A 25,324-nucleotide genomic window follows, 5' to 3' on the forward strand; every position below is an offset into this window, starting at 1 on the left:
ACACATGTGTGATCGTATATATATATATATATATATATATATATATATATATATATATATATATATATATATATATATATATATATATATATATATATATATATATATATATATATATACTCTAGCGCAATTAGACGCACTTTTTCTACTTTAACATTTTTTTACAACCTAACAACAATTTCATATATTATGAGTGTGTCTAATAGCGCTTTCACAAGAAATATACATATGTACAACCCTCGGAATTAGGGTCGGCATTCGGCAATGCCGACCTAATAGTGTTTGAGTTGGCAAAAAAATGCCGCCTTGTTTCAATGTTTTATGGTAAGACCTTTGTATCAAACTTTTTTTGCGAACCTGATGCCGTCTTCTTAAAGATTGAGGTCGGCAAATTATTGCCGACCTCAATTTTCCTAATTCTGAGGGTTGTATGTACATATATATATACACATATGTATGTATGTATGTATGTATGTATGTATGTATGTATGTATGTATGTATGTATGTATGTATGTATGTATGTATGTGTATATATATATATGTATATATATATATGTATATATATATATATATATATATATATATATATATATATATATATATATATAAATGATCATACACACATAGACTATAAATTTTTAAAATTTATATTTATATAACAATAACTTACAATAATAAAAATCTGTATTTGTAAATAAATAGATTATATGTAAATAAATTAAAAGAATACAAGCTATAATAAATTAAAATAGAATATATTATAATAAAATGAATCTGGTAAAAAGCACATTGTTTAATAAATATACATCTTTTTTTTCTTCTATTTAAATTATGTTAATATTTATATATATTTACTTTTACAATTTATTAAATTAAAAATTTTTTTAAAAAATTAAAATACAGTAAATCTATTTGCAGCAATTCGATGACTTTTTATCATAAAATTGTGTTGAAGGTTCAACGTTGCATTCAATGTTGCGTGCTAAAACTAAATTAACAAGTAATACATAAAAATGTAATCAATAAAAATGAATCAAGATAAAGATCAAGAATAAAAAAATAAAAAAAAGTACCTATATTATCATTCATCTTATCCTTTGCAATTAACTTGCCATTGCCCATTTGTATTTTAGTAGAGATATTTTCAGTTTCTCGTAAAACTGCTTGATCAAAACATAGTGCAGCAGCACGTGTGAAAAGCTCTCGTACATTTTCTCCTGGAAAGCAAAAGGAAAAAGAGATTAAAATAATAATTTCACATCATTTGTTAGTGTTAATATATAACCGACGTTGTTAAAAATGTTTTTTCACCTGTTTTTGCAGATACTTCCCAGTACTCAGCATTATGTTCATTTGCAAGATTTATTGCTATTTCGCGTGTTTCTTCTAAATCAACATTTTTCTGAAAAAAAAAATTAAAAAAAAATGGTTTTAAAAAAAGATTTATTGTTCAAAAATTTGTCAAAAAAGTAAATAAATTAACAAATAAAAAATGAAATATGACGACTATAACACAAATGCTGATAAAAAAAAACTTTTTTTAGAACGGCAATTACTAAACGAATACCACAAATATAACACCATTGTTGACAAACTTGCCATTATAAAATTTTTTTTTAGAACGGCAACTACTAAATAAATACCATGATATCAACTTTATTTCCAACAAGAAAAAGTTCTGGAGTTGTGCTTTGTGTTTTTTCAATAGCAGCTGCAAACCATTCACTATAAAAAACAATGATAATGATAAAGCTTATTTATAGCATAAAATCTAATTTACAAAAGTTATAAAAAAAATTTGAAAAGTTATGAAATGATAAATTCATTGACATTAAACATTTAATTATATATAAATATTTTTATTTAATTTTTTATTTTTAAAATTTGTCAAATTTGTGACAAAAATACGAAGATTTTACAATGTACGGTTTTATGGTGTGACAGGTGCTCAAAGCAGAAATTATAAAGTCGCACGCTTTTTAAAATTTTTATTTCTCCATAATTGTAAAAACAATATACAATTAGAACCATGTTTCAAGCCTTAGTATTATGGTTTGTTCAGCCTATTATGTCAAAAGGTTTAGTAATGAATATAGAAATTAAAAAAGAAAAAATATTATGACAGAAAAAGTAATTTTTTTTGATTTTTATAACTTTTTATGATGGAATGAAGACTTTTTGTTTTGCAGCAAAACTTTTTGAAATCTCATCTATAAATACTATACTAAAAAAAAATTGCAAAGAAAATCATAACTTAGTACTATTTTCAAAGGCAAGAGCAAACATTTTTATTAGTTTTAATGAAAAAGAAAGGATTGGAAACTTTAAATAAAATATGCAAGGTAAAGAAGACTTCATTTACTAAATTATAGTTCAAGATCTTAATTTGTTGATTTGAAAAAAATTTGGCATACTGATTAAAAAATTACAATCATCTTATGGATAATTAGAAATAACTATGATAATTATTATAGTTATTTGTAACCATCAATGGAAAATATTGTGCTACTTTCTTGGTATTGGCTTAGAAGGAAGTGCATTATTGAAATAAAAATGTTATTATTTCAAAATAAGCTACTTTACCAAAATGTAAAGTTCTGAATGAGAAAGAGAAGTTCTGAATGAGAAAGAGAAGTTCTGAATGAGAAAGAGAAGTTCTGAATGAGAAAGAACTTATGAATGAGAAAGAAACTTATGATTGAGAAAGAGAAGTCTTAGGTTGTCTATCAAAATGTAAGGACGTCACTGCAGTAGAAGCAGTAACAGAGGAAAATGTTTAATAGAAAGAACCTAAACTTCAACAATGTTCATGTTAATGCTTTAATACATCACCTGCACTGAGTCAAAATAACAAAGTTTAACATAATAGTGAGAAATGCTTCGTTGTATTTGACTAGTTCAAGTTCACATCAACAATCTAGCCAAATGAACACATAAGAAGAATTATGTCAAACACTACTGCAATGAAATATCATCATCAATTATACAATGAACATCGAGCAACTTCATTATTATATAAGTAAAGGTTTTTTCTTATTATTTTCTTATAACATGTTAAAAATTTGTGAAGATTAACTTATTTAACTTTTCTAACAACTCCAGACGCACAAATTAGGTAAAAAATATTCTTCTTATAAAACTGTTAAGAAAACATGCTAATCTTTGTTTTCCATATATAATTTTAAAAAATAATCAATTTTTAAAATGGTCAAATTGCTTAAATATTATAAATATTTCAACACAATGTGAAAAAAACAAAGGTGTTTTTGTCCATGAAAAGCTATCATTAACAGAGATGGCTGTTAATGATAGCTTTTCACGGACAAAGTGATAACGAAAATATCAAACTTGAAACTACTAAATGGAAATTGAAATCTAACAACAGACACTTTAATTAAATCAAATTGACAAAGAAAAAAATTTATCAAATTTTCTCATGGGCATTCGCTAGAACTAAAAATTTAGTTCATAAAACCAAAACTTAAACATTTCTTGGAAAAACTGTATTAAACATGCCAGGCGACTTTATACAGTTACAGTAATAACTGCATAACTGTAGTGTACAGTACACTACAGTCAATACACTTTATTCCCAGTTAGTGGGGATTGACATAGAATGGAACAAAAAGCAACAATTTTAACCAGTTTAATCATATGTAACATAGAAGTTCACTTGGCTTTCCTTAAAATTCTCACAAGATAAATTAATGATATGCAAAGGTGATCATTATATTTGAAACAAATAGGTATTTTTTATTTTAAATTTATTTTTGAGTGTATGAACAGTAAGTATTTTAGGTAAAACTTCTTTACTTTAGAGTAACATAGTATTTACTTCTTTTTTTCATCTAAAAACCTGCTCTCATAGCAAAAGTTTTATCTTTGTCTCTATCATTCCCACAACAGCTTGTCTCTATCATTCCCACAACAGCTTGTCTCTATCATTCCCACAACAGCTTGTCTCTATCATTCCCACAACAGCTTTAATGATGTTATTAAATGATGTTGATAAATAAATTAAAATAACATAATAAAATGCATTAAAATTTACTTAAAAATCTCAAGAACCTCTATGACAAAATTTTTACTCTAACAATAAATTTATTTTTGAAAATAACTGTTAAAACCATTAAATCGTATTAAATATTATTACTTTAAAAAAACCCCACAAAAATATGGACACAAAAATAACGACTTTAATGACGAATCTTCTTATAAATCTTATTTTTTTACTTTTTTTTATTTTATTTTTATTTTCACTTGTATCAAAGTGTACATATATATATATATACACACACTAATTTTTTAGTTTACAAACTTAAAGTAATGATTATGTATTTATATCTAAAAGTTCAAGACATTCTTTACAGTCTTCTGCTTATTTTAAAAGTTTAGTTTAGCGGGGGCCAAACATCGTTTATTGCTAAAAAAATCTAGCTAGTCAATGATTTCCTGTTACTTATACCGACTGGTCATTGTTTATATTGAATGCTTATAGTGCTTATGAACTAGAAACAAGAAGTCACCTTGAACTTGTCAGCGATTTAACAGATGATAAATCAAAAACAACAAACACCACTAAATAAAAAAATATAAAATAATATAAATTGTTATGAATAATTAACATTAAAATTTTTCTAGCTACAATAAAACATATTACAAATAAAGATCAGAGAAAATCAGAAAAAAACCCAGACATGTTTTGATACAGCTGGTGCAGTATGGACGCCTAAAAAATTATTTACTATTTTAGTTTAAACAAAGTATTAGTAAAAAATATGATGTTTGCGATGCAGCATTTAGTAATTTAGTACATAAGATACTTTGTGTTTACTTTAACTGGTTTGTTATTTTTTTAGGAAAATACAAAATATTAAAAAATAGTTGCAGACTGTAATGTATTTAACACATCTTTTGTTGAATAACCAATAGCTTTTTTTACAAAATTATTTACATTATCTACAAACCTTTAAATATAATCAATAATATTTAAAATATATCAAAAACTTCAACAACAACAACAACAAAACGAACTTTTAATAAACTAATGATTAATGTTTGGTAATTTTTTTACTTCAAAAATTAGTTTTAAGAAAAAGCATTGAAATTCTTTTTTATTTAGAGATTCAGGTAATCTTTGTATAAAGTTTAACGTAGTAGTAGTAGAGCGTTCACTTCACAAGTGAGAGGTTCAGAGTTTGATCCCTACTACGTCCTGTCAAATAAATGCAGTTAAAGTAACAATAATACTGAAGACAATATTGTATTGCATATATTTAAGCATAAATGAACCAACTTACAGTAATGTTAGGCAAAACTAAATTTATATTTATTAATTGTAGGATTTGGTTGAGACAAGATTGTTTTTGCGATTATATACTTTTTCTTCACTTAATAAAATTAAAATTCTTTACCTAACGCACTTTTACCCAATAACATTAAGTAAACACTTTTAGAATTTTAATTGCCTTAAAAAGGATCCTTGAGTGTCAAGACAAGTTGTGTTTCAAATTATTAGAAAACCACTTAACAAAAATTTTTCTCATTTAACATTTTTTATCAATAAAGACTCAGAAATGAATGATCAAATTAATAAAACTTCAATTTACACCAAAAATCAAATTACAGGAAGTTGCAAATGTCTTAACTACTGTAAGTTTTCACGCATTTGTGGAATTTGCTGACACTATTATAAAAAGAATTCTTTGGAAATGATTACTTATGCTTTTTTAGAAAAATATTTTTTAAAAAGGGGAACTTAGTGTAACTATTATTTGAGCTCATTTACTTTTACAGTTTTTTAGGAGAAACTTATTTTCGTGCCTGCATTTAGAAATTAATTCCGATTTTTGTTTAATAAACATTCTTGGTTTGCATGTGTAGTCATTTCAAATTTTTCTAGAAGGCATAGTATACATTTTTTTGAAAAATTGTTATATGCAGGCGCTATTTTAAGGATGGACCAATTCAGTATAAAATCATCAATATTTTTATCTTTTAATTCCCATATATATTTTGACAGCATGGTGTCTTTTGAATACTTTTTATTTTTAAAAGATTGCTTATGATTGGCAAGACATTTTTTCCATTCACCCACTGTTATGCCAATATATTGTTTATCAGGTACATTCTTAGAGGAAACAACACATTTATATACCACATTTTTTGATAAACAACTTCCATTCATTGAACAATTGTTTTTTTGTTTACAATTATAATTTTCTGTAGTTTTTTCATTAAGGATTTCTTTTTTGTTTAACAAAGCATTATTGTGACCTTTTATAATTCTTTCCATATTTTTTGTGCAACTGTAGCTAACTTTAATTGTATTTCGAATAAAAATTTTTTAGAGTACTCTAATCAATTAGCACTCTAATTTGTATAATACATTTTAAAATTGTTTAAAAATTGTTTATATATATATATATAGATATATATATTTATATATATATATATGCATATGTATATAATTATATACATATATACATATATATTATATACATATATACATATATATATATATTATATACATATATAATATATATACATATTATATATTATATACATATATATTATATTAATATTATATTATTAATATTAATAACTGTAGCTAACTTTAATTGTATTTCGAATAAAAATTTTTTAGAGTACTCTAATCAATTAGCACTCTAATTTGTATAATACATTTTAAAATTGTTTAAAAATTGTTTATATATATATATATATATATATATATATATATATATATATATATATATATATATTTATATATATATATATATATATGCATATGTATATAATTATATACATATATACATATATACATATATATTATATACATATATACATATATATATTATATACATATATAATATATATACATATTATATATTATATACATATATATTATATTAATATTATATACATATATATATATATATATATATATATATATATATATATATATATATATATATATATATATATATTTTATTATCGTTATAATAAAAACAGACCATTAAAAAGATAACATTAAAAAGAGCCTGAGAAAATAAGATTAAATGTTGATGTCAGATAGTCTAATAAAAAATGGCCCCCAAGCTTTTGTTGTGACGTTATCACTGTCATTCCTATTAAGAACATTTTTGCCACTTCTTAACTCGTGTCAAACTTTGGCTTTGTTTATTTGGAGAGATTCTCGAATTTTCTGAATATGATTTTCTGGAGCAACTGATATGGTTTTTAGGTTTAACCAGTCAAACGTACCTTGGCAAGATTTGGAATGCTCAGTAACACCAGAACTGGCCCATTTTCCTTTTTTACTATTTTTCTGGTGCTCATTACATCTTGATATAATTTATTAATCTTGATATAACATATTGTTAAATTTGGAGTTGATGTAAATATAACTTTTATATTGTTTTTATTTAATTCTTTTCAAAGTTTGGGACCAACAATTGTTATCCATGGTAGCTTTACAAATGGTTCGTTGTCAGTTGGTTGATAATTGGTAATTTTTATATCTATTTTTATATAGTCTCTGGCAATATTAGTTAAATTGTTCTTGTCGTGCCCGTTTTCAAGAAAAATTTTTATTAAAAAATCAATTTCTTGTTGGAGGTATTTTTGAGAACATATTCTTTTTGCGCGGCATAAAAACCCTTTAAATACGCCAGTAATAATATTAGGATTGATATTTGAATTTGGATTAAGTTGAATATTAGTTATTGCTTCTTTTCAATGCATTTGAAATTCATAAGCTCCATGCATTGTGTTCATAATATTATTATCTAGAAAATTAAGTTGTTTTTGGTGGTTTTCGATTTCAACAGTGTATTTTATGGCAGGATTTTGTTCAGTTAGGGTATTTAGAAACATTTGAAAAAATTATACCAATTATCAACCACCTGACAACAAATACAAACCCAGGCGTAAAATAAAATGTTCATGCAACTCTATATACATTGGTGAAACCAAAAAGAAAATTATATCAAGATGTAATGAGCACCAGAAAATTAGTAAAAAAGGAAAATGGGCCAGATCTGGTGCTACTGAGCATTCCAAATCATTCCAAGGTACGTTTGACTGGTTAAACCCGAAAACCATATCAGTTGCTCCAGAAAATTATATTCGGAAAATTCGAGAATCTCTCGAAATAAGCCAAAGTTTGACAAGAGTTGAGAAGTGGCAAAAATGTTATTAATAGGGATAAAACTTAATATACTTCTGCATTAATTTAATTATTTTAACTTTTCGACAACAATAAAATGTAGCTTAATTGTCGCCGTAGAAAAATTGTTGTTAAATAAGACTTTTTATGTATATATATTTATATATGTATATTAGAGAGTTTTAAAAACAACATTTTTTTAAAATGTCTGATGGCACCCCCTAAATGTGTTTTATGTAATAAATTAATACTACCTTATAAAAATTTCTAAATATAAAAATTTTTTGGGGTCGCTCAGAACCCTTAAACATCAGACCGGTCCCTAATATTTTGAAAAAAGAAGTTCTTTAAGAGCATATCATGTTGGGTCTCAAAAGAAGTGAAATTTTATAAAACATCTAAAAACAATAATCATTTTATATAAAGATTACTAGTTTAAATTTTAGGGCTTAAATACTATCATTTTTTAACAAAAAATAAAAAGTACTTATTTTCATAGTTTTTTTGAATAAACGCTTTTAATTTGTGTTTTCATAAATTTTTTTTATCATTTTTGAAATATTTATAAAATTACACTTCTTTTGAGAGTCAACATGATGAGCATTAAAAGAACTTTTTTTTTCAAAATATTAGAGACCTGTCTGATGTTTAAGGGTCTTGAGCAACCCCTAAAAAATTTTTTTATTCAAAAATTTTTTAAATGTAGTATTAATTTATTACATAGAACACATTTAAGGGGTGCCATCAGACATCTTCAATTTTCAAAATGTTGTTTTTAGAACCACCCTAATATATATATATATATATATATATATATATATATATATATATATATATATATATATATATATATATATATATATATATATATATATATATATATATATATATATATATATATATATATTTAGTAGCCACTTTTGAAATTACCAACATTAAAATAAAAACTGAAAAAAAATGTTTGTTTAGGTGACATCATCTAAATAAAATTAATTTATGAAGAAAATTATTAAAACATAATTTACCATTAGCACCTCTATAGTAAGAACCAGTTATGCTTTTAAAACGTTCTTCTCCAGAAGTATCCCACCTAAACATGCATTTACAAAATACAAAAAAATAAATTTATATCCTAAAATAAATGTAAAAGGTTTGATTTTAATAATCATTTTATAACTTTATAAATTATAACTAAGATAACAAAATATTTATACCTTAAATTTAATATAAAAAGTTTTCAATAATAAGCAGTGGCCTATAACTCGAAAAAGTGGCCTATAAGCGCTGTTTTCAGAATCGGGAGGTATCAGGTTTGATGAATGCTTGGAAAACTTATTGATTGTTAATTTAAAAAAAAAAAATTAGTAGTTCAAAAAAATGATGTTAAAAACACAGACCAGATAATCGGTTGAAAACTAATTTATCTCAAATTGGTTGAAAATGAAAATCTATAAAATAGGTCAAAAAATAAATCAGTTGAAAATGAAAACGTCATAAATTAGTTGAAAGTAAAAAAGACTATATTCAGTTGAAAATAATTTAGGCCTCAGTAGGTTATCTGAAAATTAGTTCCATTTTTTAGTAGATGTTCTTTTTGTAGAACAACTAAGTAGGTTGAGATTTTTGTAGGTCTAACTTTCTGACACGCAGCAGGCCTTGTATGAGATTTTATTGTGTAACGGAAAAACGTAACCCGAATAAATATAACTTTACTCAATAAATATATTTACACCGGTAAAAGTTTAATTACATCAGTTGCCTATTTGAAAGTGCCTCATTGTGATTAAATTTAAAACCACATTAAAAAAAAGTCTTTGTCTTTATAAAATACCTTTAAATTAAACAATATTGTTATCAAAAAATAATTATAAATAAAATTTAAGTGTTGTTTAAAAAAAAAAATTTCCTTTTTTTAAAATCTTATACTTATTACTTATTTTTCTTCTTCTTTAAAACACTAGTTTTATGAGTTGTTTTTTTTAATGAGGGGACACTTGTTTATGGTTGAATTTCTTAAAAGGATTTAAATGTACTTCACGCAGAGTTTTTAAACAATTTACACAACTATACAATTAGATTTAGTCTTCTTCTTTACAAAAAAATGTTCGCGCTACCTAAAACATTTTAGTTTAACTGGCTTTTGACAATAAAAATTGTAATTAAAAGAAGATTACCGCTTTTCTGCTTTGTTTTTATTTTATTTCAATTAAAACATTTCGTTTTCATTTACCATGAAACCAAATGTATTTCACTATTTCTTACTAAATTCAAAAAAAATAATAGTATTTTTGGTTTTAAGATGTTATTAGCAAAACATGTTTTGAACAAATATCAGTATAATTTTGAAATTAACATAACTTAAATTATTAAATACATATCTTATATTTATAGCAATAGTATTAGTTTTGTTTTTAAAATAAAATAAATTTAAGTTGGGCTTTTAAAGCATTTACTTATTGATCATATTTTTATTTGGTTTGTTTTATAAAAAAATGATTTTTATTTGGTTTGTTTTACAAAAAATTAATGAAATTCTTCTACATAAAATTTAATGCCAAAGAAAACCCAAACATAACATTTATAACTTGAGTTTGAAAGAATTTTTTTGTATTGACGCCATTTATTTACTACAAAAACGCATTAATCAGACCAGTATATATTTTTTTTAATCATGGAGCCTAGGAAATTAAAAAGCAATTTAAAAACTAAAATGTTAAGTAAAGTTATATGCAATACGAACATTTTAAAGTAACTTGAATTGAATTTATTAATTTTTTTTTTTTTGCTATAACATACTTTTAACATAGTTCCAAAGTTTTAGCAGTAAAAAATTTTTTAAAAGAATTTTAATTAAATTTAATAAAATAAATTTATATTTAATTATATTTAATAATAAATTTAATCTAAATTTAATAAAATAAATTGAAAATAATTTTTTTTTTAAAACAGAAAATAGAAAAAAGTTTATTTATCGATCTGTTACAACAATTAATTACAGCCTAATGTTTTTCGCATAAACTGTTCTAAAAGACTGTTCAAATAAACCAATTAAAAAAAGTTTTTGCATAATATAAATTGCGTAACAAATATGTGAAATCATGAATACGTACGTAAAATTCAAATAGCATAACGCTTTTTAACAAGGCCTGTTGCAGCCATCAGTTTGAATGAAGCCATCAGTTTAAACAATTATTTCACATTTAGTACAAGTTTTGCACAATGTACAATTTTTAATGCAACCCAAGGACAGTTGATTGAAGTGCTTTGTACCAACAGTGACAATATTGAAATCTTCAAAAATAAGTTGCAAAATTCTTTTTCCTTTCTTACCAAATAGATTATTATAGTAATGACAATAAACAAACCTTTTTTAGACTTTGGACTTTTGATGCAAAAGATATAACATACTTAAAAACTACTTGTATATATATAACCAACAAAAAGGTAAAATAGTAACTTAATAAACAAAATATTATTGACTGTTAAACTCCATCAATTGACAATTAAATTATTAGTCAATAGTGACTAGATAATTTCTGCTTCAGTGTCAGCAAAAACATATAATTTGTACTAAAACTGATATATATGTGTTTACTCCTTACTCATATTACCTATATATCATTTGTTAAACTTCAGTTGTAAAAAGAAAAAAGTAGCATTAATTTAGTTTATTTAATTTACATTTACTGATACAACTTATAAGAGAAGTAAAAAAATTTTATAGTCTCCTGAAGGCCTTGCTGTGGCTGGTGAATTTTAAATTAAACAAAACTCATATATTCCCAATAATTTATTCAATATTGTTGATATTTCTATATTGATGAATGACAATACTCATACTCAGTCCTCTACTTTACGTTTTTTTAGATAATAATCTACAACAATAATAATAATAATATAATATACTAATTATCATGCTCACCATTTCCTCACTGGTGACTTGATTCTTTACCTCTATAAATCTCCTATTCGTACTTATATGGAACACTATTCCCATATTTGGCCTGGTTCTTCTAATGAAGCCCTCTTTCTTATAGACAAGATCTAAATTATGTTATAAGAACTGCTAAGTATTAAATTGTTGCTGGAACTGCTCTAGTTGTCAAGCTTGAGCCTCTGCTCAATTGTTGTACAGTTGCATCTCTATTTCTCTTTCAAAAAATGTCCTAGTCACTGCTGAAGCCAGCTATCAACACTTGTTCCATCAACAAAATCTCACTGTTGGGTAACTCATTTACCTAGGTTGTGTCCTATAACTCTAACTGTTTTTTGATGCTTTAAAAAATTTTATTTAGTCTTTTTCCTCATACATCATAGCTTTGGAACCCTCTTTTTCCTTCTTCCATCTTTATATTTTCATGACTCATACAATTTGCATTTTTTTTTTATTTCTTTAAATCTTTTGTCAACTGCTTTCTTTAACTCTTTTCTGTGTTTTCTGTTAACTCCAAACTAGTTGGTGGAAAACTAAACTAAACAAATTTAAACTTAAAAAAAAAAATCTCATATCAATTTAATACTTCCTGGAACACAAAGTGACATTAAAATGGGTTTAAATGCAGACTGGGTTGAATCGTGTCCAGAAACATGTTATGTTTAGAGGTTATGAGCTTAAGTTTATCTTAAAATATCTAAAACGCAACAAACTTAAAAAAACAAAAAAAAACATGATTTTCAAAAACTACAGTTTGCTCTAATGCATATCGGTAAGAGCATCTTTGATATGTCTATATATCTTCCTTACTATGTCTATACATATTTCTTGGTATGTCTATACATATTCCTTGCTATGTCTATACGTCTTTCTTGCTATGTCTGTACATTTTTTTCGCTGTCTATACATTTCTTTGCTATGTCTATACATTTTTCTTGCTATGTTTGTATATCTTCCTTGCTGTCTATACATCTTCCTTGCTATGTCTGCACATTTTCCTAGCTATGTCTATACATCTTCCTTACTATGTCTATTCATCTTCCTTGCTGTCTATACATCTTTCTCGCTATGTCTATACATATTTTTTTACCTATCTATACATCTTCCTTGCTATGTCTAACTTCTTTCTTGCTATATTAATACATCTGCCTTGTTATGTCTATACATCTACATTACACATGTTCATTGCTACAGATACAAAACTCAAATTTACTTACATTTGTAAATGAAATTCTTGATTTAATATCTCATACTTGCGCAATTCATATTCTACACCAATAGTCGGCTTGTAGTCTTTCTCAAATAAGTTTCTGCAATATCTACAAATTTTGATGTTTTTTTTTAAATAATTTTCAGCTAAATATATTCTGAAACATATACCATCAACACTGCATCTACGATATCTTTTTATTTTTTAAATACTCCAAATACAAGTTTGATTAAATCTATCACAAATTTTAATTGAGTTATTTTATTTACATAAATTGGACATGACAAATAGATTATTTAAATTGCAAAGAAAAGAAAAAAAAACGATTTGAAATTACAAAAGACAAAAATATTTTACCAACTTAAGAAAGTTATTAAAAGTGGTTTCTATAAAAATGTCAATTTTTATAGAATTCTATCAAAAATGTCAAAAAAAGTTTAAAATAAGTCCAATAAGTAATTTATACAAAAAAGTTTTGAAAGAAAAATCTGTTTAGCTTTTTAAAGCCTGGCTTTAAAAAGATAAACAGATTAAGCCTTGCAGGTCATGCAAGACTTCTGCAAAAGTCTTGCTGATAAACTTCACAAAATTAATTTATATACAGAGGTAGTCAATTCAGCTTTAATTTGGGTATGCAAAACTTTTTTTATCATTAAACTAATCAACACCATCGTTTGTCCAAATGCCAACTCAATTTATCATAAAGGCTGGTTGAAAATTGGGGGAGGAGTCGCTATTTACTGTTGAAATGGTATTAAGCCCAAGTAAGTGCTAATTACTCAAGATTAGACTTGGTATGCATCAATTTATCCGTGAATTAACGCGTGAATCCAATACTGTAGATTTCAATAATATTGAAAATATTACTGAAACATTGTAGCAACATTCTGAATTAAAATTTTCCAGCTGCTTTAAGTTTCAGCTGCTCAATTTCATACCAATTCATAATGAGACTTGTTGCTTTTTCAAAACATCTGACATTATTTTACAGAACATAATATTAACCCAATAAATTAAATTATTAACCCATCAATTAAAATGGCATTATGATAGTAACAAAAAACAAATTTAGTATGCTATTATTTAGGTAACAAATTTAAATTTTAAATGTACCTGTTTATAAGGCTTGTCTTTCCCACTGATAAATTACCAATTACAACACATTTAGCAACCTTTAAACTTGAAAAACATAAAAACAAACATATTTTAAAATATTATTAAATAATCTGCATAATTAATGATAGCAATGTTATTAAATTATATTGATTAATTATTAACAAACAATAAAAAACAACAACAACAACAAAAACCTCACAAGCAGGTTTAGTTGATAAACATAATAATAATAATAATAATATTGTTAAATTATTAATATTTAATCATATAATTATCATAATAATTAACACTTTTATTAATTACTGACAACAAACTCAAATAATATCTAAAAACTATTAACATTATCAATTTATGAAATCTGACAATATTTTTATTGTCACGAGCAGGTTTAGTTAAGTTGCATGTATTAGAAAATTTCTGTAAGTTTTATGTTTATATCTTAACTACTTTATTTTAAGTTTAACAAGTTATTGTTTACACATATTTTAAATAAATTAGTAAAAAACACTTTTTAAGTGTTTTTTAGTAATAAATTAGTAAAAAATACTTATGTAACTTTTTTCTTCAACTTTAAGTTTCATCATTGCTGGATCATCAGGAAGAGTATGATCCAGCAATGGTGAAACTTAAAGTTGAAGAAAAAAGTTATACAAGTGTTTTTTACTAATTTATTTATTATTGCTCTGTTCTATAAGAACAATGAGCACTCTATTTGTAAAATACACTAACATAACTTATATATATTCTTTAAATTTCATCTTCCGAATTAAAAAAATATTTGTTTTAAAATTTCATTTTTTTTTTGACTCACTGGAATGGAAATGCCCATATATATATATATATATATATATATATATATATATATATATATATATATATATATATATATATATATATATATATATATATATATATATAATTTATATATATAATTTATATATATAATTTATATATATAATTTATATATATATGTATATATATATATATATATATATATATATATATATATATATATATATATATATATATATATATATATATATATATATATATATATATATATATATATCTATATATATATATATATATGGGCATATATATATACATGGGCATATATATATATGGGCATTTCCATTCCAGTGAGTCAAAAAAAAAAAGAAATTTTTAAACAAATATTTTTTTAATTCGGAAGATGAAATTTAAAGAAGATAGGTGATATTTTGATTATACAAAAGAAAAATTATAGAAGTTTTTCTTCATGTTTTAATTATTCAAACTTCGCAATAAATAAAAACATTTTTTGAGACAAAAAATAAAAATTCTTATTACATGTGATTATAATATTTAAAATTGATTTTATAGCCCAGACTTTTTTGATTCTTAAAGATAATGATGTCTTTTAATATTTCATTATCATAAATTGCAACTAGGTATTTTGGAGGTATCTTAAATTTTATGCCAAAGTAAACAGCATTCTGAATTTCCGTGCTTGATTTAAAAGATCTAATTATTTAGAAAAAGAAGTGATAAAAAGTTTCAATGAAACTGATTTTTTTTACTTTGTGTATTTTTAGGTTACTGAATTGAATGGCAAAAGTATTTTTTTTCTTCTATGACATTTTAGCATTGTTTTTTTGCATCACGCACAGACATATCACGCACGGACAAATATTCATCCGTGCGTGATAATTATTTTCCTTTAGCTTTATAACGTATGAATCGCATATTTGCTAATTAACTAGTTTGAGTATAAATTAGTTAGATTGATAACAGTTGCTTAAAAGATTTTAGAACTCTTATGTTATGACAGTTCTTAATATTCATAATACTAAATTTTTATTTAAAAATTTTTAAATAAAGTCATATTTTATTAAACATAGTTGACAGATCTGTGTGTAATCAAAACAACCAATCTTGCATGTTTACGGAATGTAAAGCGAACTGTGGGTTGCCAAAGTTTGATGAATATGTTTCTAATGTAATGGACTCATTTGGTGACGATTCAAACAAACCGCTTTTTGTTTTTGAACAATGGTCCTCAGAAAATGCGCAGAAAATTGAACAACCACTAACATCATAGTGAGAGACGTGCGTATTACTGCGTCAGCAATTGCCAGATTATATACGTCATGTGTATATAAAGCGAAAACAAAGTGCATATTTTTGTTTATGTCGCCGAAATGTATCAGAAAATGAATTGATTATACAAGTAAATAAAACTATAATTTTATTTGTAGTTCGATAACAAAATTTAATAATTTTGTATTAAACTTTTTTTTATATTTATAAACTAATTATTCATCTATTTATATTTCAGTGAAAATCACACCATAATGGAGCAAAGTGAAATTCAATCTGCTTACTGGGTTCATCAGCAACTAACAGTATTTACTGCTGCAGTTTGGAGCAAGAACAATACACATTCCTATGCCATTGTATTCGATCGTTTACTTCATGATAAATATGCCGTCTTGTTCATTATCAAACAATTATTAAGTCGTAATTATAATATTTGTAAATTACACTTTTTCACTGATGGTTCTTCATCTCAATTTAAAAACTCTTATGTTATGACAGCCATGAATAACTTGTGCAAATTATCATCTGATCTTGTTGAGATTCGTTGGTCATTTTTTGCAACATCATACGGAAAAAGGGCAGTTGATGGCATAGGTGGAGAAATAAAAAGAATGGCTTTGACAATAGTAAAATCTGGAAAACGATATTGTCACAGTTTAGAAGATTTTGTGAGCGCTGCAAGTGAAAAAAATACCAAAATTAATGTAAGTCATTATTTAGAGAAAAAACCTCAAAATGAAGCTTGTAGATATGAAACTTTTGATTATTAAATTTTCATTTTTTTAGATCATCTCGATTACAAATGAGTGTATAACAGCAAACCAAAGTGAAATCGATGAGACGCTTCTCAAAGATAAGTTTAAAGTCAAGAGTATTCGTCGGCACCACTCTTTTCTTTTTAATATTGATGGTACTTTTATGGCAATTTGTAACCAATCAGAAATGGTAAACATTGTTAAAGATTCATCATCTTCATTATTGATAAACACAGTATCACCTCCATCTGAAAGGTACAAATTTAATACTATATCCCCAAATATATTTGCCTTTGTAGTACTGCGTTCTGCTGGTAGAGCAAAGACATACCTTGCCAAAGTTTTAGAAATTTTAGATAATATGGCACATATTAAATTTCTAAAAGAACAAAACAAACTCATTTTTATATACCCATCTGTAGGCGACCTCTCCTGGTATGACTAGTGTGAGTTAAAACCGTTAGTATCGCAACGATACTTTGATAACCATGGACACATTATTATCGAGCCAAAGTGTTACAACTACACCTATTTTTAAAAATGTGATATATCTTTCTTATATTTAATGTAATATATTAACTATATAATACATTATTTATCTTTAATATAATACATTAAAGTATTGTTTTTTAATCAAACATGTATTTAATTAATTAGTATTGATATATATGTTATTTATGATAGTTGCAATCGATTTATTTTTAAAAATACAATTCAAAAATGACTATTGTTTACATGTTCCACTCGTTGTTTTTTTTTGTCCGTGCATGATTTTGGTTTAAACTACTACTGTGGAGCAAAGATATTTTGTTGAATTCTGTAACTTTGTAATAATCTTTAAGAATGCTTGTATAATTACCTATAAAAAACAAAACACTCGTCACTAATACATTTTCAGAGAAAATAGAGTTCATTTAAAAATTTTTTTTTTGTGCTTTTTTTGTTCCGTGCGTGACTCCATTAAAAAATTTATTTATTCTATAATGAAGCAACCCATAGCTAACATACATAGATGTCAATTAAATAAAAGTAAGTTGGTTATTACAAATTGCATAATTTTCAAAATAATTAATGCAACAGATCCAATGTTCCGTGCGTGATTTTTTGGAAATGCCCATATATATATATATATATATATATATATATATATATATATATATATATATATATATATATATATATATATATATATATATATATATATATATATATATATATATATATAATATATATATATATATATATATATATATATAGATGTATATAGATAGCCTTGTTTTAAAGCGTTACGCGTAGAGCAATTTACATGTCTTAAGCAATTTTAATTAACCATTATGCAATTTCGGTTAAGCGACTTATCATTTTTTTAACTTTTAAATTATTCAATAAAAATTATTTTTATCGAATAATTTAGAAGTTAAAAAATGATAAAAAGTTGCTGAAATCACAAACTTTTGAATTTTTAAAATGAATATTTCTTAAATTTCTAATTGCAAAGCCACAATTAGAAATTTAAGAAATAATCATTTTAAAAATTTAAAAATTTAACATATTTTAATTCCATTATGCAAATGTAGAAAAAAGAAAGAAATTTGTTAATATCAAACATTTTTAAAAATGCAATATTAAATTTAATTATTTGATATCAAAAAAACAAAAAAAACATTCCCTTATAGTAATAATAAAAAAGCATAAATATAGAATATTCCATAATTGGATTTTTGATGTTGGACCAGGGATGTGGAGTCCTAAAAAGGACTCCGGATTTGAGCTCTGGATTTTTGTGACTCAATAGGCTTGAGGTCTGGACACTAAGCCAGCTAGGTCAAAACATGTGAAAAATTTACATTCTTTTTTGACTCAAATAATTTCTACATAATAATGAAGTATGTTCAGCAAAAATCCTTCTTGAAGCAAAGTATTGCTGCTCATTTTTCTATACTGACATTTTTTATATTTATCTAATTATATGCCTTTAGGCATTTTTTGTTTTATAACTTTGAATTTACACTGAAAACATTTAAAAAAATCTCTGAGTTTTGGAACTAAACTGAAAATATTTAATATATTACCTTTAAATCCTCCACTTAAAAAAAGTCCACAAACTCAAAGATATACAAAATAACTGGATATAACACAGTAATCTAAAGAGATACCTATCAAGTGGTAAAAGAATATCTATTTATTAGTTTAGACCTGTAAGATTTTAACATAAATGTATTAATCACCTTAAATATTTTTCTTTAGGATTTTTTTATGTAAATTTTGTTTAATTTAATTAATTTTCATATAAACATAAATTCTGATAATTTAAACTTACGATGTTATAACGTAATAACATTTACATTGTACTTAAAAATATCTGTTGTCCTAACTTCCATGAGCGGCAGTATATATATATATATATATATATATATATATATATATATATATATATATATATATATATATATATATATATATATATATATATATATATATTTGTACATCTTATTTTTTTAAACAAATTTTTTAGAAGCAGGCTAGGCTTCTTAACCATAGTGAAAGTAACTAAGTAAATTTTTTTTTCTTTCTTTATCTTTGTCTTATTCTTACTCTTTAATTCTTTATTAATAACACATTTTCAATTTTTAATCTCGTGGAAATAGGCAGATATAAAATCATTTATTCCTTCTTGTTAGTTAAAAATCAAGTTATACTCTGACCCATGGTTTTCTCATTTTTCTACAGCTGCTATTTCCATTGTGATCATTTCTTTTAGCATTGATTTCTTAAAGAAATCAATGCTAAAAGAAATTATCTAATCCTAAGGTCCTTTCTACCCAAATTACTATATCGTGCATTTTATCTCAAAATTTAGGTTCTAGATACTTTTAAAAAACCTTTCATAGTGTCATTTATAAAAAAAAGTTTAACATTCTCCCATATATTGGTCACATCTTATTACCTTCTCCCAAGGATAAGGCAGAACTAATTGTAAACAAATGAACTTTTTTTTTTTGGCAAATGCCATCTGGGGTCAAACTTTTTAAATTCTGGAAATCATTCAGACTCGTTCAAATATTGCCTAATCAGTCTTCTTACTGGTATTAGCAAAGCCTTGAAGTCTTTAATAAACAAACATTTAATATCTCATTATAAGTCTAACAATCTACTTTGACCATCAATATTGATTCTGATCTTGTTGTACTACTTTTGATTTGTTAACCAAACAAACAGAAAGATTCTATAATGCATTAGATAAAATCAGTTAGGCAAGAACGATTGGTCTTAACATATCAAAAGCTTTTATAAAAATATTGTGGTGCCACAAGGTTCCACCTTTGCGGTACCACAGCAAACATTAGCAAGATCTTTATTCAATTTTGATAATTTATATTGATGCTGATAAAATTATTTTTGAAAATCAAAATTTATTTAAATCTTTACATTCTGATGATTTTTTTGTTTGTTTCTGCTAACTTGATAATGATAACAAACAAAAAGATTTTACTTTGTATTGAAAGGTTTGACTTTGTATTGAAACTTTATATTTGATAGAAACAGTAAAGTAAAAACCATCATTCTAGACAACCCAAGACTATTAACAAATACTGGCATGTAATGAAGATTTTCATGTCAGGCTTCGGCCATAAAGCCACAAAACTTAATAATTCAATGATTTTTTTATTTAATATAATGCCAACTCTTTAACCTCTAACATAAACTATCATATTCTCTGCTTAAATAAACTGATGCAACACAATAATTTGAAAAACCTCTCAAATTTTTTCAGCTAATTATTATCACAATAATCTAGATCTTCTTATATTTATGAACGGTAATGTACTCTCGATGAGCCATCTACCCTTCATCTTCTAGGATTAACTCTTATTTCCAATCTTTCTTGGAAACCATATATCAAATCAATAGCAAAATTAGCATCTACTAAAGTTGCATCTTTTTATCATGCTGTCCACTTTCTTACTCAGGATTCTATTCTTTATCTCTATAAATCTTAAATCTGTCCTTGTATGGACCAGTTGCCATATCTGGGACAGATCTTCCAAAGATGCCCTTTCTTTTTTAGACAAGGTGAAAAAAAGCATTGTAAACATAGTTGTACCTGCTCTCGCAGCCAACCTCCAACCATTATCATATTGTCATAACGTTGCTTCTCTTTATTTTTTCTATAAATACTATAATGGGTACTGCTCTAAAGAGCTAGCCCCTCTGGTGCCTCCTACTAAAATTCATTCTCATGTTACTTGTCATTCAATTAAGTCTCATCCTTTAACTCATCGTTTTTCTCATCCTTTTTACTGTGATTGTTCCAAAGTGATCCAAAAATTCCTATTCATTTAGTTTTGTTCTTCGAACATCAGTTCTTTAAAATTTGCTTCTTTTATCTTGTTTTCCTGATTTACATAATTTGCAATCTTTTACGCTGTCTGTCAATCATTATCTTGCTCTATAAATTTCTTAGTTTTTCTTCCAGCAACTTTTAACTCTAATAGTGGTAGCTTGCAGCCTTGTTTGAAGTGAAGAAAAAAAAATATTATAGTTTAAACTCACTCAGCTTTATTGAATTCATTTGTCCTGTGTTTTAACAATTTTAGAGTATTTAACACAATTGAATACCTTACAACATTGGCTACATTAGTCTTGCAAGCTTCTCTTGTTTTACGATGAAAATTGTTTTGTTTACAATGTGAAGCTAGCTCTGTAAATGCCTGAAATAAAAAATATAAATTATTCTATAAGATCTAAAAATAAAAAAAACTTAGTTTTGACCTTTTAGAATAATGAAGGTTATATACATAAACAAACAAAAGGAATGTGCTACTTAATTGACCTACTTTAAATTATATAAAGTTATTATTGACTTTTTTTTATCAAAACTTATCTTAGATTATATTCTACACTAATACATTGAGTTTTAAAAATCTTATTTCTTATGTTCAGTCAAACATGTTACCCATTTATAAACAATTGAATTAAATTTTGTATGTTTAAAATATGAACATTGATTAAATGATTTTAAAATTGTTTTCAATTTAATTTTAAGATAATCAATTACATGAAATTAACATAAACATAGATTTTTAAAACATCTAACATTGTGCACAATAAAATATGGCCCAATCAGGCTTGGTTAGGAAGCAGGTGCAATTGCACTCTATATCTGACCATGCATATAACATTTAGTTGTGACAACATGGCCGTGGCTTCTTAGATGTTTTGAGAGCATTTTAAAAAGTGAAAAAAAAAACTTAACTTAGACAGAGACAATTACTAAAAAAATTAACTAAAAAAAGAAATGAAATTTTAACAAAGAAAAAAACTTAACTAAAACAAAATAAATGACATTTAGAATAAATTATTTCTCAATTTCTCTCTTTTATAATTTTTTAATAAAATTTAGCGACACTTTTAGAAAAAGTAAAAATCTTTATGTTTTATTTTAACAAGATTCTAATAAAACTAACGTTTGTTGAACTATATAATAAATAAACAAATATTTTTTTATAACCATTTCATGCTTTGCGTAGTTTAAAATATTTAAAACAATTCTTCTTAAGTAAGATAAACAAAAGAAATTATTAAATCATTGCGTTGCTATAAAAATATTACAACAATCTTTTTTTTAGCAGTGTCTTTAAATGTTTAAAAAAATCCACAATGCACCAGACCCCGGAAACAGCAGTCTACATTTAACAACTTTATATTTTACTTAAGTCCATTGGTTTATTATACTATAACATATATTATAAATTAATATATAAAGAGCATATAACATTCTAAGTTATATTGATTCAAATATATGATTTATGATATATATGATTTATGATGATATATGATATTGATCAAAATATATGATTTTATTTTGTTTTTTACAAACTAAAAGCACGTTTTTATTGCATCAAATTATTAGAAAACTTTTATGGTTAAACTAAAAAGGTAAAAAATACTTATGAAGAGGAAGCGGAACTGCTTCACATGTTTAGTTCAGTTGCCTGTAAGTTCCTGCATGTTTATTTGATTATTGATTTTATCAATTTTGGTTATATTTTAAATTTTATTGAAAACGCAGTTGTTCTTAAATGTAAATCTTTTTAAAATATTTACATTTAAAAAATAAAAAATAAATTTATATTTTTATATATAATTATTTACATAATTTTTCATTAAACTTACTTAAATTTATATAATTTAAAAAAACTAAATTAAACATTTTCTTTTTAATAATAATCAATAAAAGTAAATCGTTGCTTAATCTAAGCGCTTTGCTAATGTATAAAGAATTGATTATAAAAGATTATTTTAACTGAGTTTAACTGTTTGGCATCACAACGTTTCGGGCATACATGGAATCATACATAAATTTGACATACAAAAGCTGCGGCCAAGTTATTGCAACTAAATATAAATTGGTCAGGAATAAAGTGCGATTGCACCCATTTCCCAACCAAGCCTGCCAAATGATAGTTTATTTGAGCATCAGCCAGGGTATTATTTGTAGAAATAAAAATGCCATCTTACTATAATAAAAAAAGGCTCAAGCTTGGCATTTAAAACAAGTTTTTAATGCATTTTAGGGCCTTATCTAAAAGAGAAAGGGCATCATCATAATTATCATAAACAATGCCAAATATGTCAACAGTAACTTGATACAAAAATAAATTTAAAAATTTTGAAAAAAGAGAATAAAATCATAAATAAGAAAATGTAATGAAAACCAGCAAACTTAGCAGTTGTTAGCTTTGCAACGAATTGGATATTGGATATGGTATTCAAAACATTTCAGTAGTGTTAGTAGAGGACTTAGTAAAAGTGTTGCCATACACTAATACAGAAAGAATATATTAACTTTAATGGTATTAATGATGTTGATATATTAACGATTAGCAATAAATAATTAAGTTAAGTTTAGGGTAAAATTTACAAGCCACTATAAGTCCCAAGCTGTCACAGAAATATCACATTTAATATTGAATGTCTATTCTAAGCAATTCAAAAGTAAAGATTGGAGTATATTTTTATCAGCAAATAAAGTTTAGAAGTACGATTGTCAAAAAGATCACTAATACATACAAAAAATTTAGGTGAGAAATAACTTTAGGGAAAAGAAGCTGGAGTGATTAGAATGTCTTATAAAAGACATTCTGAAAACCTGTTTGTCTGGGACGTCAGGATAAGTATCTTATCCTTTTAAAATTAGGTCAGACCTATTTACGAATGAAGAAATCAAATTTAAAGTTTTTCAACATGTTTTTTCTGACCTTATTTCTTCCTCACAATCATACCGCAAACAGTGAAAATGTTTTATTAACAATAAAAGACTTTAAAAATATCTTATAAAAAAAAATCATATTAACAAAAAAATAAAGGAAAGTTAATAAGCAATATAAAAACACAAAAGAAAAGTTTAAGGTAACTTTAGGTACTTTAAAATTTAAAAGAAATAAATTCAAGTAAAATAACACAAAAAAGACTTCTATTGGCAAAAACATTATTTAAAAAAAAAAAAATGAGTTTTTTAAGTTTAATTTAAAATTTTAAGCCTAAAATGTAAAAACTATTTTCAAAAATTTTTTTGACTTGACTAATCCGAATAAAAGCAGACGAAACCATATTTAGATCAAAATGCTTGTGAAATTAATGAACTTTCAAAAAACTAAAAAATCAAAATAAACTATTTTCATATTTTAAAAATTTGTTAATTAATTTTACCTTTGGAAACTCAGCGATGATGCCGTCCATTTGATATTGACCAGTTGACTACATGTGTACATTACAAGTGTAAAACGATAAAGAAGTATTCGACATAACTTTCATTAAATTAACTGTAACACTAATACTTGAGAAAATATATACATAAATCAAAAAAAATTGTCAAAAAAGACGTGCAAAGATTATTTTTATTTAAGATCGAAACTAAGATAATATCGGAATTCTGATGGACCGGTGTTAGTGTGAACTTTACTCGTTAGCCTTATTCCGGTATATAATAAAAAAAAATTGATTAAATAATAATTAATTGGATTTTATTGGATAATTGGATTTTTTTTCCAAACTT

The 25,324-nt window shown here is 24.8% G+C and overlaps 1 protein-coding gene across 2 annotated transcripts; it reads right to left on the reverse strand.

Annotated features, from left to right (window-relative positions):
- Positions 1–739: 739 nt before the first annotated feature.
- Positions 740–25,168, reverse strand: LOC100204693 (ras-related protein Rab-36). Of its 2 annotated transcripts, XM_065807864.1 has the most exons (10): positions 24,979–25,140; positions 21,886–21,977; positions 14,429–14,494; positions 13,323–13,424; positions 9,197–9,261; positions 4,528–4,579; positions 1,645–1,726; positions 1,313–1,403; positions 1,075–1,218; positions 740–989 (listed from the first exon to the last, which is right to left on the reverse strand). In XM_065807864.1, exons 1-10 carry the CDS (start codon positions 25,006–25,008, stop codon positions 910–912), a joined length of 804 nt encoding a protein of 267 aa, XP_065663936.1. In that variant the 5' UTR covers positions 25,009–25,140; the 3' UTR covers positions 740–909. The 2 variants fall into 2 exon arrangements, with proteins under 2 accessions (XP_065663936.1, XP_065663937.1); XM_065807865.1 differs by lacking the exon at positions 13,323–13,424 and having other exon boundaries at positions 24,979–25,168.
- Positions 25,169–25,324: the final 156 nt, after the last annotated feature.

Source organism: Hydra vulgaris, chromosome 10, assembly GCF_038396675.1.
Source record: "Hydra vulgaris chromosome 10, alternate assembly HydraT2T_AEP".
NCBI classification, from domain to species: Eukaryota; Metazoa; Cnidaria; class Hydrozoa; order Anthoathecata; family Hydridae; genus Hydra; species Hydra vulgaris.

What these genes read in the sequence shown, in the direction of transcription:
- LOC100204693 (XM_065807864.1), bottom strand. Translation starts at nt 25,008, where the DNA reads ATGGACGGCATCATCGCTGAGTTTCCAAAG. An exon ending in GAAATAAAGTTGATATCATG is followed by an intron (nt 1,404 to 1,644) that starts GTATTTATTTAG and finishes TTTTTTTTTCAG; the next exon opens with AAAAATGTTGATTTAGAAGA. An exon ending in GGAAGTATCTGCAAAAACAG is followed by an intron (nt 1,219 to 1,312) that starts GTGAAAAAACAT and finishes TTTGCTTTCCAG; the next exon opens with GAGAAAATGTACGAGAGCTT.